Genomic DNA, 11760 nt, shown 5'->3' with positions numbered 1-11760 from the left:
AGTGACCCCATGGACTGCAGCCTACCAGGCTCCTCCGTCCATAGGATTTTCCAGGCAAGAGTACTGGAGTGGGATGCCATTGCCTTCTCCGATATTAGGTGTCAAAGGATGTCTGCTCCAGTAAAGAAACCATGTCTGGGACAGAAACTGAAAATAGAGTCCGCCTGGTTAAGTTTACGATAACTCACCGTCATTTTCAAGATCTGTCTGTCTTCTATACAGAACAAGCACAGAACAAGAAGTCTTGTTGGCTATATGGTTTCTCTGCAACGACTTGCTCTGCTATCATAGCAGGAAAGAGTAGTCACAGACAATAATAAGCAAATGAACATGGTTATATTCCAATAAAACTTTATTTACAAAGACAGGTGGTGGACCAGATGTGGCCCATGGGCTTTGGTTTGCAGACCCCTGCACTAGGCTCTAAAGAAGCCTTAAGCCATCAAAACTGGCTGCACAGGTCTCCCAAAGACTGATAAGGGCTCCATTCTGTCTCCTCCAAGAAGGACAGAAATCAAGTTTTAATTATTTTGTGTAGTGCTTTGGTGTTTTGATGTTCTTCTGAATGAGTGATCTCAATCCCCCCTTTTATCCCATCTCCCCTCTTTCTGTGTAGACATCTCTAAGTGCTTCCCTTTCTTCTTCATTCTGTCCTTTTGAATTTACAGGGTCAGGCGATTTTAAAGTGAGGCTCTTTCACATTCATCCTTGCTAACATTCTGGCTTCTTTTCAGATCCCTCATCTATACTAGGGTAAGAGGCAATGTACAGTAGGATAAAGAGCACTTGTCTGGATCACTGGGCAGGATCTGCCACAAGCTTGCTGTGTGATTTTGAGCAAATTACCTTACCTCGCTGAGCCTTCCTTTTCTCATCTGTCAAATGAGGGTGTTGGTTAATGATCTCTAAAATCCCTCCTAGCTCTAAGATTGTGATTTTAGAAAGTGGCAGCTTCAACTCCAGCCAACTGTCAGGGGCCATTAATTAGGATGTCACTCACAGACCTTAATGAAACTGCCAGGAGGCCACAGAAATTAGCCAAATGATCTTCTGCAGTTGGCAATCTTCCTTCCAAAGCTGGGTGGATAGAGTTACCAGCCAACTCAGGAAATCTGAGAGCCCATCCCACTTAAGGGAGAAAAGGAACATAAAATGACTCCAGGACCTCTGTGCTCCAGGAAAATTCATTTGCATTCCTATACTGCCATTGAGATAGCTACAACATGTGCACAAATATTGACTTAGTTGGAAGCAGGATCCAAGGGAGCTTCTGTTGGGAGATGGCATGCTTTTCCTTCTCCACCAGATCCTGTTGTATGGGGCTCTCCTGGCCATATAAAGAATACCCCTCAAAGCCCACCAAATAAACATATGAATGGGTCAAGAGGAAATGGAGGCTTTGAGGAGTTAAAAAAATGAATGAGCAAACTCCAGCATGTGCCAAAGGAAAGCAGTCTTCTCTGAAGCAAGGATGAGCAAGGTCAGAGAGGACCAAGGAGCCTGGATGAGGCAGGGGCTGGTGGTGGTTGGCCGCTCAGGTATAGTATCATCCCCCAGCTCACAGCCCAGTGGCTGTAGATGAGCAGATGGGCAGGAGACTGAAGCCTTCTCCCTCCCTCCTGGACACAGTCTCAAGGGATGGGAAGGGAGTAGAGAAGCCCACATCCTGGCTTCGAGGAGAGCAGGCTCTTACTCTCCAACTCAGTTAAAGCTGTCTCATTTGTAGCCTAAATAATTCACTCGCCAATCTCTCAAGGAACATTAGAAGAAAAACAAAACCCGACCCAGCCCTCCAGCTCAGGTTCCCACTGCACTGAAGACAGGCCGGGAGGCAGACCCAAGCTTCAGAGATGGCCTGCCTGCAAAGGATCACTGGGGCTGGCAATCTTCCAAAAATTGCCTGGGGCCTGGTTTTGTATAGCCCTTGAACTGAGAATGGTTTTCACATTCTAAAAGGTTTTTTTTTTTTTTTTTAAATATCAAAAAAAAAAATATCATGAAACAAAATAAACAACAAAGATGAATATGCCACAGAGACTGTCTGTGGCTTGTGAATATTTACTATCCTTTCCAGAAAGTAGGCCAATCCCTTAATTCATTTCAAAACCTTGAAGGAAGCAATGACCACCTTTGATCTACTCTTTGACTACCCCCACCCTTATGACTCCACTGTGTGCAGAGAGATTCAAAGTTGTCAGAATTCTGACAGTAACAGTCTAGCCCAAAGCCAGCATCATTGTTCATCCTGTTACCAAAGCAATGAAAAGGCAAAAAAAAGAAGATAAACCCCTGAGTGGGGTGAATGTTCTTGATTTTCCGACATGGGGAGGGAGGGAGAGAGAGTAGCAGGAAGGGCTGAGACTAACCCCCAACCCTGATTTGTCTTCTCTGAAAGTCAGAATTCAGCACTGTCCCAGCTGGTCTCTACTGACCTTCCCCTCAAGGCCCATCACATCCTACAGTCCTGGTGATCCTAGCCGATCCCAGCTGATGCCAGTAGTCACTGAGGCTGTCTGTGATTTTCTTACTGATGCGACATCCAAGTAATTTGCATCTCTGAGGCCTGTGTATCTGTCATCTCCAAAGTATCTAGGGTGCCAACCTCACTGGCTGACCCTCAGGCCTGGATAGAGTCTTTATCTAGCCCACCAGGGGCTCCCCTGCTGCCCAGAAGGGCCTTAGAAGGAAGAGGACTCTGACCAGCCAGCCCTGGATGCTACCTAGACCCTCTCTTGGAGCCAGAGCCTCTGAGAGGTGCAGACTCCTAAGGACTCCGGAAGAGACAGGTTCGAGAGGACAATGAGGCTGCCACCTCAGAGTGCCCACCTGTAACTGGACTGTCAGGGGTCTGTTTGGAGGTTTTGGGGCTGAGGGCAGAGTGGAGATCCAGTGGCCCCACATCCTGGTGGGTAGATGTTCTGGATTATTTCAGAGAGGAGTCACCTTCGTAAAAGTTCTTGCTCAGAATCATTTTGCTGTCCGGCCAGTTCTTTGCAGATTCCTGTTCTTGAGCTAAAAACAGCATGGAAGACCCAGGCTGCAATTGTAATATCCAGGCTAAGTGAAAGGTTAGCAGTCTTAGAGATTTAGGAGCCCAAGCTGTGAGACCTTGGGCCAGTCATCTCATCTCTGTGGGACTCAGTTTTGTCATCTGTTAGAATGAGCAAACAAACAAAAACTTGGGGTACCTGGGTGGGGGTCGTTTTACAATCCTGTCCAGCCCATACCCAGCATGCCCAAAGCAGGCAAGGCCCCTGCAGAAGCTTTTCGGGAAAGTTGTTTGGCTTCATCTCGGCTTTCCCTTCCCAAGTCAATTCAGTCCCATTTAAATGAGATACAGCTAGTCAGGCATCAGGGGAGAGTTTTCCTTTAGCAGGTCAGCACTTGCTGGGGATTCAGAGGGACATGAAGTAGGGAAGTAGTGGGTGGTGAATACGACCTCTTGTCTTTGTGCCCTGTGGCTAGAGGGTGGCCGACGAGGTGTGGGAGTCCCCTCCCCAAACCCAACATGCTCACAGCATATGGTCCAGAAACCACAGTCTGCTACCACACAATTTAGTCTAAATTATCGAGAATGCCTTTCGTCAGCTCTTCAACTTGATTGAACATTCCTTAGGGGTAGGGATTGTATCTTGACCTTCTGTCTTCCAGGAGAGCCCAGCATCACAGGTATGTGACTGGAGATGGGCCTGAAGACATGAGGTCTGGATCTGCTCTGAAGTTTGACTGCAATGTCCTGGAAAGAGTCCCATGTACTGGGCACAGGGTATGGGCCCAGGTAAGCAAATCCCAATATTTGCCGGCTGATAACTGGACACCCTTCTCTCATCCGTGGCTCAATCAAGCTGTCGGGTCATGACCCCAAGAGCTATCGTGTCACCTAGAGAACAAGTGATGCAAGAAGGTTAGAGAAGGAAATGCCTGTGCCATCCCAGCATGCCAGAGACTCCCCTGGATATGCAGGTCATGTAGAGGTCATTGCTGCTGCTCCCTTCCCCTGAAGCAGTCCAGACTGGGAAAGCACAGCCTGGTGGCCCAGGCAAACTCAAATCACTCACATGTCACTGCTGTTTTCTTCAGAGTAGCTAACAAATGGCAAGCACAGTGATCTACAGGCTACAAACCCAAATCTATGAACTCGTGACCAACGTCAGAAGCTCTGGGGTGGGTCTCTTCTAGTCTTAAACCTACTCAGCATGACTGTGTCCTTGCATGCCCGAAGATAGGAAGCTTGACTTTAGGTCTGGCCACACCTTACTTTGCTGTGGCTCCTGTTCTATGCCCTGTGAAAATGTTGCTCTCTTCAGAACTCCAGAGCCGGCCTTTCCTTCTCTGCTGTCTTGTTTGCATGCTTGTTTGCTGGGTGTGATGGTGAAGAGGGAAGGCAGGAGGCAGAGTTCCGGCCTCCCCCACAGTGTGACTCATCTATACGAATGGCCATGACGGAGTGATACAACTAATCAACTGTGACGCACATGGAACTGCTAAGAGTTCAATACAATTTTAATGACCCCTTGCTCTGTGGGGCGGGCAGCAAGCCATGAAAATAACCACCCTCTCCGGTGGTGTCAGCACAGCAATTCAACCAGAGGAAGGCAGGTGTCAGCTGTAAGGAGTGAATCATGGGAGCGTGGGGTGGGGCCGGTGGCAGGGGCGGGTGGAAAGAATGTCCACTGCAGAGATTCCACTTGGAATTATCTAGGTTATTTCCTCAATTCTCTACTTTGTTCTAAGGACCTGACATTTTCTGGGAGGAAAACTCACTGAAGGCAGAGGGGGAAACCAAGGCTTAAGGAGCAACGGAATCTGCCCAGAAGGACATGCATGCATGCGTGCATGCTAAGTTGCTTCAGTCATGTCTAACTCTTTGCAACCCTGTGGACTGTAGCCTGTCACGCTCCTCTGTCCATGGGATTCTCCAGACAAGAGAATCCTGGAGAGGGTTGCCATTCCCTCCTCCAGGGGATCTTCCCAACCCAGGGATTGAAACTGTACCAGAAGGACACACTGGATTTCAAATCCAGAAGACCTGACTCCAGTCCCTAGAGTCCAGACAAACCCAGCAGAGACTGTCTGGAAATGAGCCCAGAGGGTCTGCTGCTTTCGCTGTGGGAAACCAGCATTCTAGATCCCAGGGCTCTGTGCCCCCTTGTCCCACCCACTGTGAAGGCAGAAGAGCAGGGGTGGGATGCAGTGTCCACCCCTGGATACCTTGGTGGTTCTGACTTTGTGTCCACTGCTGCAACTCCACCCTGACAGGTCCGGGAGCACTTTACACTCCTCCCCTGGCAGGCAGGGCTCCATGTGACACCACCACTTCTGCAGGACTATGGAGGCTGTGGGAGCAGGAGGCAGTGAGGGCAGATCTAAGGTCTCTGCATGCAGTGGTGGGGGGTGGGGGGGGCTGGTCTGTGCAGAATGAAGGGCACGTTCCCACACACCCTGGCTCTGAGCCCCGCATTTCTCTTGTCTTTTCCCAACTCTAATCTGCCTGCAAGGCAGTATTCGGGCTGAGGCCTGGGGACACAACCACACCAACCTCAAGCCTACTGACCTTCCATCTCACCAAAGCCAGGGCAGGGTGACGGGGAAGTGGTCTCTCAGGCAACCCTTGACTTGAGCCACCTGGTTAATAGCAGAGAGGCACAGCCTTCTACATACACTCTAGGACAAGTGAGCAAGTGTGCAAGTCATCTGAGGGGGCCACAGGCCAGGAGTGCACAGGTAGGCACGTGTGTGTGAGAGACAGGGAGAGAGCACAAGTGGGCGTGTTTATAGTGCTGCCAAGTGAGCATAAAAAAATAAACATGGGCAGGGCTGCAGGAAAGGCATGAATAGGAAGGAATCCACTGCTGAGTGACATGTGTTAAAGCTGTTAAAGAATGAGGGTAAAGGCGGGCTTTAGGGTGAGAGGGGCTGTGAGAGGCCTGGGAAGGAGCTGCTGGTGAAGAAGTCAGCGTCTGCAGGAATGGGTGTGAAGTGATGAGCCTGCCGGAAGGCTGAGAGGATCCACCTGAGGAAAGGGATCGGTGCCTGTGTCAGGCAGTAGGTGTGGTCGGGAGGGAGGGCACGTGCATGTGACAGCACTTTCCTCATCTCTGGGATGGGGATGGTCACATCTGTGCCCCTCCCCCCAGAGGTGGCCCCTTCATTTGAGACTCCCAGGGTGAAAGCCCTGAGATGGGCATGAAATTGCATCCCCAGCAGATGGCGAAGCCTGGACAGACCTTCTTATCTCTCTGACCAGGCCCTCCCCGCTGGGTCCCAGCCTCTCACTCACCATCCACACAGGAGGGCTTTGCCCGGGTGGTGCCAGCCACCTGGCCGGAAAAGCAAGAGCATTTAACGGTCTGGGAGCGCTCCTCGATGTGGTTCCGGTTACAGCAACGGTGGGTGGCGATCACCTCGCAGGTGCCCTGCTTCACGGGGACTGCAGGGGCCAGCACAGATCCAGATCGGGTGGCCAGCCCAGGCCAGCGGCCCTCCTCCCCTTCCCCGCAACTCCATGTCCTCAGCCCCTCCTCCCAGCTCGGGCAGGGGTAGGTAAGAGATTTCCAATTGCAGGGGAGGAGGAAGTGGATGAAATCTCCCTGCCACGTCCCAGGGCTCCTGTCCTTCCTTCCTCCCCAGTGAGGCCACACTCATCACCCTGGCATTGTCTAGCCCTTGGGCAGGAGAAAGATGGAGTCCACACCAACCCCCACCTCCTGGCCTCCTCCGGGTGAGGCCAAGGGCCTCGGGGCTTACAATGCGTGGGGGAGGATGATCCGCTTACACCAGCTTTAGCTATCCCAGAAGGAAAACCACAGAATTAGGCCAGGAGGCTAGACTTAAGCTCTGACCCGGGGGTGCCTCTCCCTGCAGAACACCTTCCCGGCTGGAAGGGAAGGCGAGAATGGGTCTAGTGGTGCCTTCTCGGGCTGGGATAGCAGAGAGGGCAGAGTTCCTGGGTGAAGAACAGGTGCCAGAACCCCTAGAATCTGAGGGTTTTACTCTGCCTCAGACATCTGCCTGCTGTGGAACAGGGTGGGGTGGTTAGTGTCCAGCTTTCCAGGCATCTTGGAAAACCACATGCCCCCTGGGGTCGGTCCCACCACCTCCTCCAAACCTGTGGGAGTTGGAGGCTGCAAGGAAGCTGAGGCCAGGCGGGTCCACAGCCAGGCCAGGCAAAGTGCCAGCAGCCAGCCGCCCGTGTTCCAGGTCTGCGTGGCCCTCTCACGCATCCTGCAGAAAGAAGCACATGCCCTGCTTGACTCTAGGCAGGAGCCGCCCCCCAGCCACCCAAGTGCCCAGTCCCAGCACTGCTGTGCCACATGGTCTGGGAAGCACAGAGTGGGGCAAGACCCATTTTGTCCCCAGGGAGCTCTCGGCCTAGCACACACTCACTGTAGAAAGTGGTGAGTGCCGGAGTAGGAAAGGGGTGTAGGAAAGGACATGTTCTGCTGGGAATAGCATGGAAAGCTCTGTGGAAGAGATGACACTTAGGAAGTGTCTTAGAGAATGACGTGGACATGGTCCCATGGAGGGCTGTGACATGGGAGGAATAATAATGCCAATTCCCATGTGTTGAGCACCTGACCCACACACTCTGCAACCATGCTCTTGAATCCTTCACAACTGTCCTACAATGTAGAATTATTTGTACCCATTTTACAGATGAGCAAACTGATACTCAAAAAGTCTGGACACAATCTAAATAACCATCAATAAAGGACTGGCTGAATACATTGTGGGCCATGTGTGCAAATACAGTCCCATACAGAACGCTGTTAAAGAATGAGGAGATGCTGTATGTACTGAGGCATGCAATGGTCTCCAAGGATAACCCATCATTTAGGGGGGGAAAAAAGCAAAGTGCAGGGTGATGTGTATTCAATGTGTAAAAGGGAGGGATTATATATGTTGCTCAAATATGAGTAAGCTAGCTCACTCTGGAAAATGTACCACAAGACCCTAATAACATTGTTTGCCACCAAGAAGAGAAAGTAGTGGTCTGAGAGTGAGAAACGGGTTGACCGAGAAGTAAAGGGAAAAAAGACATTTTTTTCTTCCTATTGCTCTTTAATCTTTTGGATTCTGAACCATAGGAATCTGCTAGCAATTCAACTTAAACAAAAATTAAATATAAAAAGGAAGAGATGGAATGGAGGCTCAGAGAAGTCAAATAACTTGCCCAAGACCAGGCAGCATGTGGGTCGAAAAGCCCTGAGCCCAGAAACCTGTGCTGTTCCCACTGGACCACTTTGTTTTTGCTCTCTTCCCCTTTCCTTCTCCTCCTTCATCCTTGTTGGTTCACATCTCCCAAATCTTGCCCAGATAGTGGACTAGAAATTGAGGGAATCCCAGGGAAGCAGAGGCACAGAGCAGCTGGGAGCCACCAAGAGCAGAAGAGACCTGAACCCCCCTTTCTGCTGCACTGCTGGCCCCTTGGGGCATCACTGGGCTCCCTCAGGTGCCAGCTTGGTGCTGGGGACACCAGAGGCCAAACCAGATGCCAGGACTCCCATGCTCCTTTTGGCAAGAGTGATTGATCTATGTCTACTCATGCACCCCCCTTACCAACTCCCCCTTGTCAACTCACCTTTTTTGGAATCCTTTAACTTCTGTCTGTTCATCCACTGGCTTCAGACTCTACCTAGACAAGCAGGAGAGATTCTTGTGCTTTGCAAGGGACAGAGGGAGCCTGTGGCCCTCCAGGGGGTGGAAGAGGGCCTGGGTGAGGGCTAGCGGGTGGACTGGGCACTGAAATAGAACCTAATTCTGAGGCTGTTCCCCAAGGTGCCAGGACAGGGGGTAAAGTACCTCCTCTGCCTTGGGAATTTGCTGAGGGCCTTGCAGACTCTGGGAACACGTAGGGTGTTAAGCCTGAAAAGAGAAGCGGGAGATGGTAGGAGGTGTCTACGAACCAACGCTATCACCTCTTTGGTCTTGGGAAGGGGATGAAGGCCAGAGAAGTGTTTCTGAGCAGAATCTGACAGACTGCTGCTGGGGAGAGGCTCCTGAGAATAACAACCCCCGAGGTCCTGAATCCTCTTTGCTGCCCACTCCCCTCATCCTGCTTCGCACCTGCTTCCTGGACTGCCCAGGAGCTGGCTCAACTCTGCCACCCTCGCCCCCATTCCCCCTCCAGGTTTCTGAGCCCCAGAGGCTTCAGCTCCAAAGGTCTGTTTTAAGACCTCCCCTCTCTCAGCCTGCAAAGGGAGGTGGAACTGGGGCAGGTCAGATGGTGGGGCTCAAGAAGGATGGAGAGCCTCCTGTCGTGGCTCCCCACGAGTGAGAGCCCAGAAAGGACTGTGGGGGCAGATGGAGGAAGTGGTGCCAAAACCCCCTGGGATAGGTGTTCTCCAAAAGCAAGGAGATTCTAGAAGCACTTCTTTCCTGAGTTGGTATCTCTTCTCCCCGCCCTCTTCGGGAATATTTGTTTTGATAATTACAAAGGCAGCCCCCACATCCCATTTCTCTCTGAGCTGCCACATCCTCCAATCTAACGTTTTCATCTCTCTTAATGAACCTCAAAATCCAAAAGACCTCGGAGTGTATTAGGTGGGTTCTCTGGCATTCTATTCCCTCCCTTCAAGAGAGCTAGAGAGAGAAGCTTCTGGGATTTGTTCTCGGGCTTCCACACAGCTGCCTCAGTTTCCCAGGCTGTTTCCCCCAAGCCCCTGCATGCCAGCATAGGGTTGAGAATGTGAACTACAGGATCCACCTTTCCCCACCTCTCCCGCCCCACGCCGACTCAGTCCTCCCAGTTCTGAGCCCCCAAGTCCGGGACCTACCTGCCCCAGGCGGTGACAGCTGATTCTACCGGCCTGAGGTTCTCTTCACCTCTGAGCCCAGGATGGAGACCCGAAAGGGGGACTGAGGCCAGCTCCGGTGCTGTCTAGTCCGGAGCTCTGTTCCCCTCACCAAGTTGCTGTGTCCCCGAAGCGGTGGGGCTCTGGTCAAAGTGGCATCACGGTCAGGCGGGGCCCGCTCCGGGCACCGGGGAGCTCCGGGCCCGCCCGGCCAGCTCTGCAGAGCTCAGCCGGGGTCCCTCCGATGCTCCCGCCCGCAGGCTGGGGAAGTACTCGGCAGCCGCGCCGCCTCCTCCTCCTCGCCCGAGGCCGCTCTCGCTTCCCCAGCCCAGAGCGGTTGTCGCCTCCGCCTCCCGGACGGCGCTCCGCCCGCCCGGCGGGCACAGCGACCCCTGGCGGTCGAGGCAAGACCAGGGGAAGAGGGGAAGAGAAGCCAGTCCCGCAATGCGGTCCCTGATGTAGGCTGGGGTAATTCGGAGAAGTCCCTCAAAACTCTGGACGTCTTAGGGCTTGGGGTGTGGGTGCTGAGTGTGAGGACAGCTCAGACACTCAGAAACTTTGAGCCTTGAAGATTTCCGAACTTGCAACCATTAGTCGTATGTGATTATTTAAATCTAAATATAATTAAGTTTCTCATTTATACTCATGATATTTAAAGTGCTCAGTTGCCACATGTAGCTAGGGACTACTGCATTGGGCAGAAAAGATATAGAACATTCCTAAGTTGCACAAAATCCTATTTGACAATTTCTTCTGGATAGATATGTTATCCCTTCGGTGTTTAAATGTTAAAAATCCAGGAGGAAATACCAAACGATCTCTGCTTCAGGAGTGGTGTCCTCTGGGGCAGGAAGGACCAGGAGAGGTATGAGGGTAGGAGCCCAGAAGGCAGGAGGGCTTTGGTAGGCCTGTGGGTGACCTCAGCTTGGGAACTCTTGAGACCCAGTTTCTTCATCACCATAAAAACCGCAATGTAATTGCCATGTACAGTGTATAATTCATTACAGGTGATCTGAATGTGAAAGTATTAGACAAATGAGAGAGGGAAGTGGTGGTTGGTGTGTGAATTTGTCTCTTAATTGAAGGCTATTCCTCCTAATTAAAGAGGAGTTTCGGGTTGGAGTAATGCGGAGGGGAGAGGCAAGGGGAAGAAGCCCAGTTCTGGACTCTGAGCCATTGCATGTGGCCCAGGACAGAGGGGCTTCTCTTAAGGATGCCCAGTTCCCACCCCTAGCCGAGGCCTCGCACACTCCTGGCAGGACCAGCCCCTGAACAGTTCTCAGCAGAGAAGAATATCCCACAAGACTCCTTCTTCCCACTGCATGCCTACTTTTCCCTTTCACTCTGTGCTGCCTTGGGGATGAACAGAGGTGGTGACCTTCTCACCAGGTTCTGGGGCAGTCTGAGGATGGAGGAGGTGTGATGATGCCAGGAATAGCTGGTGAGAGATTCAGGGAGAGGAGATCCTTAGGATTTGGGTATGGTCAGAAGGCTGTTCTGGAGCCCAAGGAAACTGTTGACATCCCTGTTGACCATCTGGTGCTGAAAGTAGGAGGTCTTTGGGCCCTGGCTCTGTAGCCCACTTGCAGTCACATCATGATGGATGTTGTGAAGAGCAGGAATTACGGAGCTGAGGGGAAAAAAAAGGAATTACGGAGCTGAGTGACACAGAGAAGCGGTAAGCAAACTGTCCCAGAAACACTGAATAATAAAAATAGCCAGGATGTTGTATTTTTTTCTTCTGTCTTTAGCTTGCTGTGGCTGTTTATGCCATTTATCTGTGAGCTTGTTTCAGTTTTTCTCAAACAGGAGGGAAATATCCTTAGCAGCAGCAGCAAGTCCTTTATCTCCATCTGCCTTGCCACTCTGTGTGCCTTTGGGTCTGACTTTTGTTTTTTCTTTTCTTGTGACTTCTTTTTTATTTCTCTCTGCCCAGGGTGTAGGTGTAATTATAGAAGTCTACCAA

At 51.5% G+C, this 11760-nt stretch overlaps 1 protein-coding gene across 5 annotated transcripts; it reads right to left on the bottom strand.

Annotated features, from left to right (window-relative positions):
- Nucleotides 1-334: 334 nt before the first annotated feature.
- On the bottom strand, nucleotides 335-11424 carry TAFA3 (TAFA chemokine like family member 3). Of its 5 annotated transcripts, XM_086391900.1 has the most exons (7): nucleotides 9777-11424; nucleotides 8803-8865; nucleotides 8582-8635; nucleotides 7109-7224; nucleotides 6281-6430; nucleotides 5212-5336; nucleotides 335-3880 (listed from the first exon to the last, which is right to left on the bottom strand). In XM_086391900.1, the coding sequence occupies exons 4-7, from the start codon at nucleotides 7221-7223 to the stop codon at nucleotides 3869-3871; spliced, it is 402 nt and encodes a 133-aa protein (XP_086248026.1). In that variant the 5' UTR covers nucleotide 7224; nucleotides 8582-8635; nucleotides 8803-8865; nucleotides 9777-11424; the 3' UTR covers nucleotides 335-3868. The 5 variants fall into 5 exon arrangements, with proteins under 5 accessions (XP_086248026.1, XP_086248028.1, XP_086248030.1 ...); XM_086391904.1 differs by lacking the exon at nucleotides 5212-5336 and having other exon boundaries at nucleotides 3352-3880; XM_086391901.1 differs by lacking the exon at nucleotides 8803-8865 and having other exon boundaries at nucleotides 3352-3880.
- Nucleotides 11425-11760: the final 336 nt, after the last annotated feature.

This window comes from Bos grunniens, chromosome 3 (assembly GCF_055505025.1).
Source record: "Bos grunniens cultivar Pamir isolate PY7600 chromosome 3, Bosgru_T2T1.0, whole genome shotgun sequence".
Taxonomy (NCBI): domain Eukaryota; kingdom Metazoa; phylum Chordata; class Mammalia; order Artiodactyla; family Bovidae; genus Bos; species Bos grunniens.
Note: the sequence above shows the minus strand (reverse complement) of the source record. Positions and strands in the feature narration are given on the sequence as shown.

What these genes read in the sequence shown, in the direction of transcription:
- TAFA3 (XM_086391905.1), bottom strand. Translation starts at nt 7,223, where the DNA reads ATGCGTGAGAGGGCCACGCAGACCTGGAACACGGGCGGCTGGCTGCTG. An exon ending in GCAGCCTCCAACTCCCACAG is followed by an intron (nt 6,431 to 7,108) that starts GTTTGGAGGAGG and finishes TGGCCCCTGCAG; the next exon opens with TCCCCGTGAAGCAGGGCACC. An exon ending in AAAGCCCTCCTGTGTGGATG is followed by an intron (nt 5,337 to 6,280) that starts GTGAGTGAGAGG and finishes CTGCTCCCACAG; the next exon opens with CCTCCATAGTCCTGCAGAAG.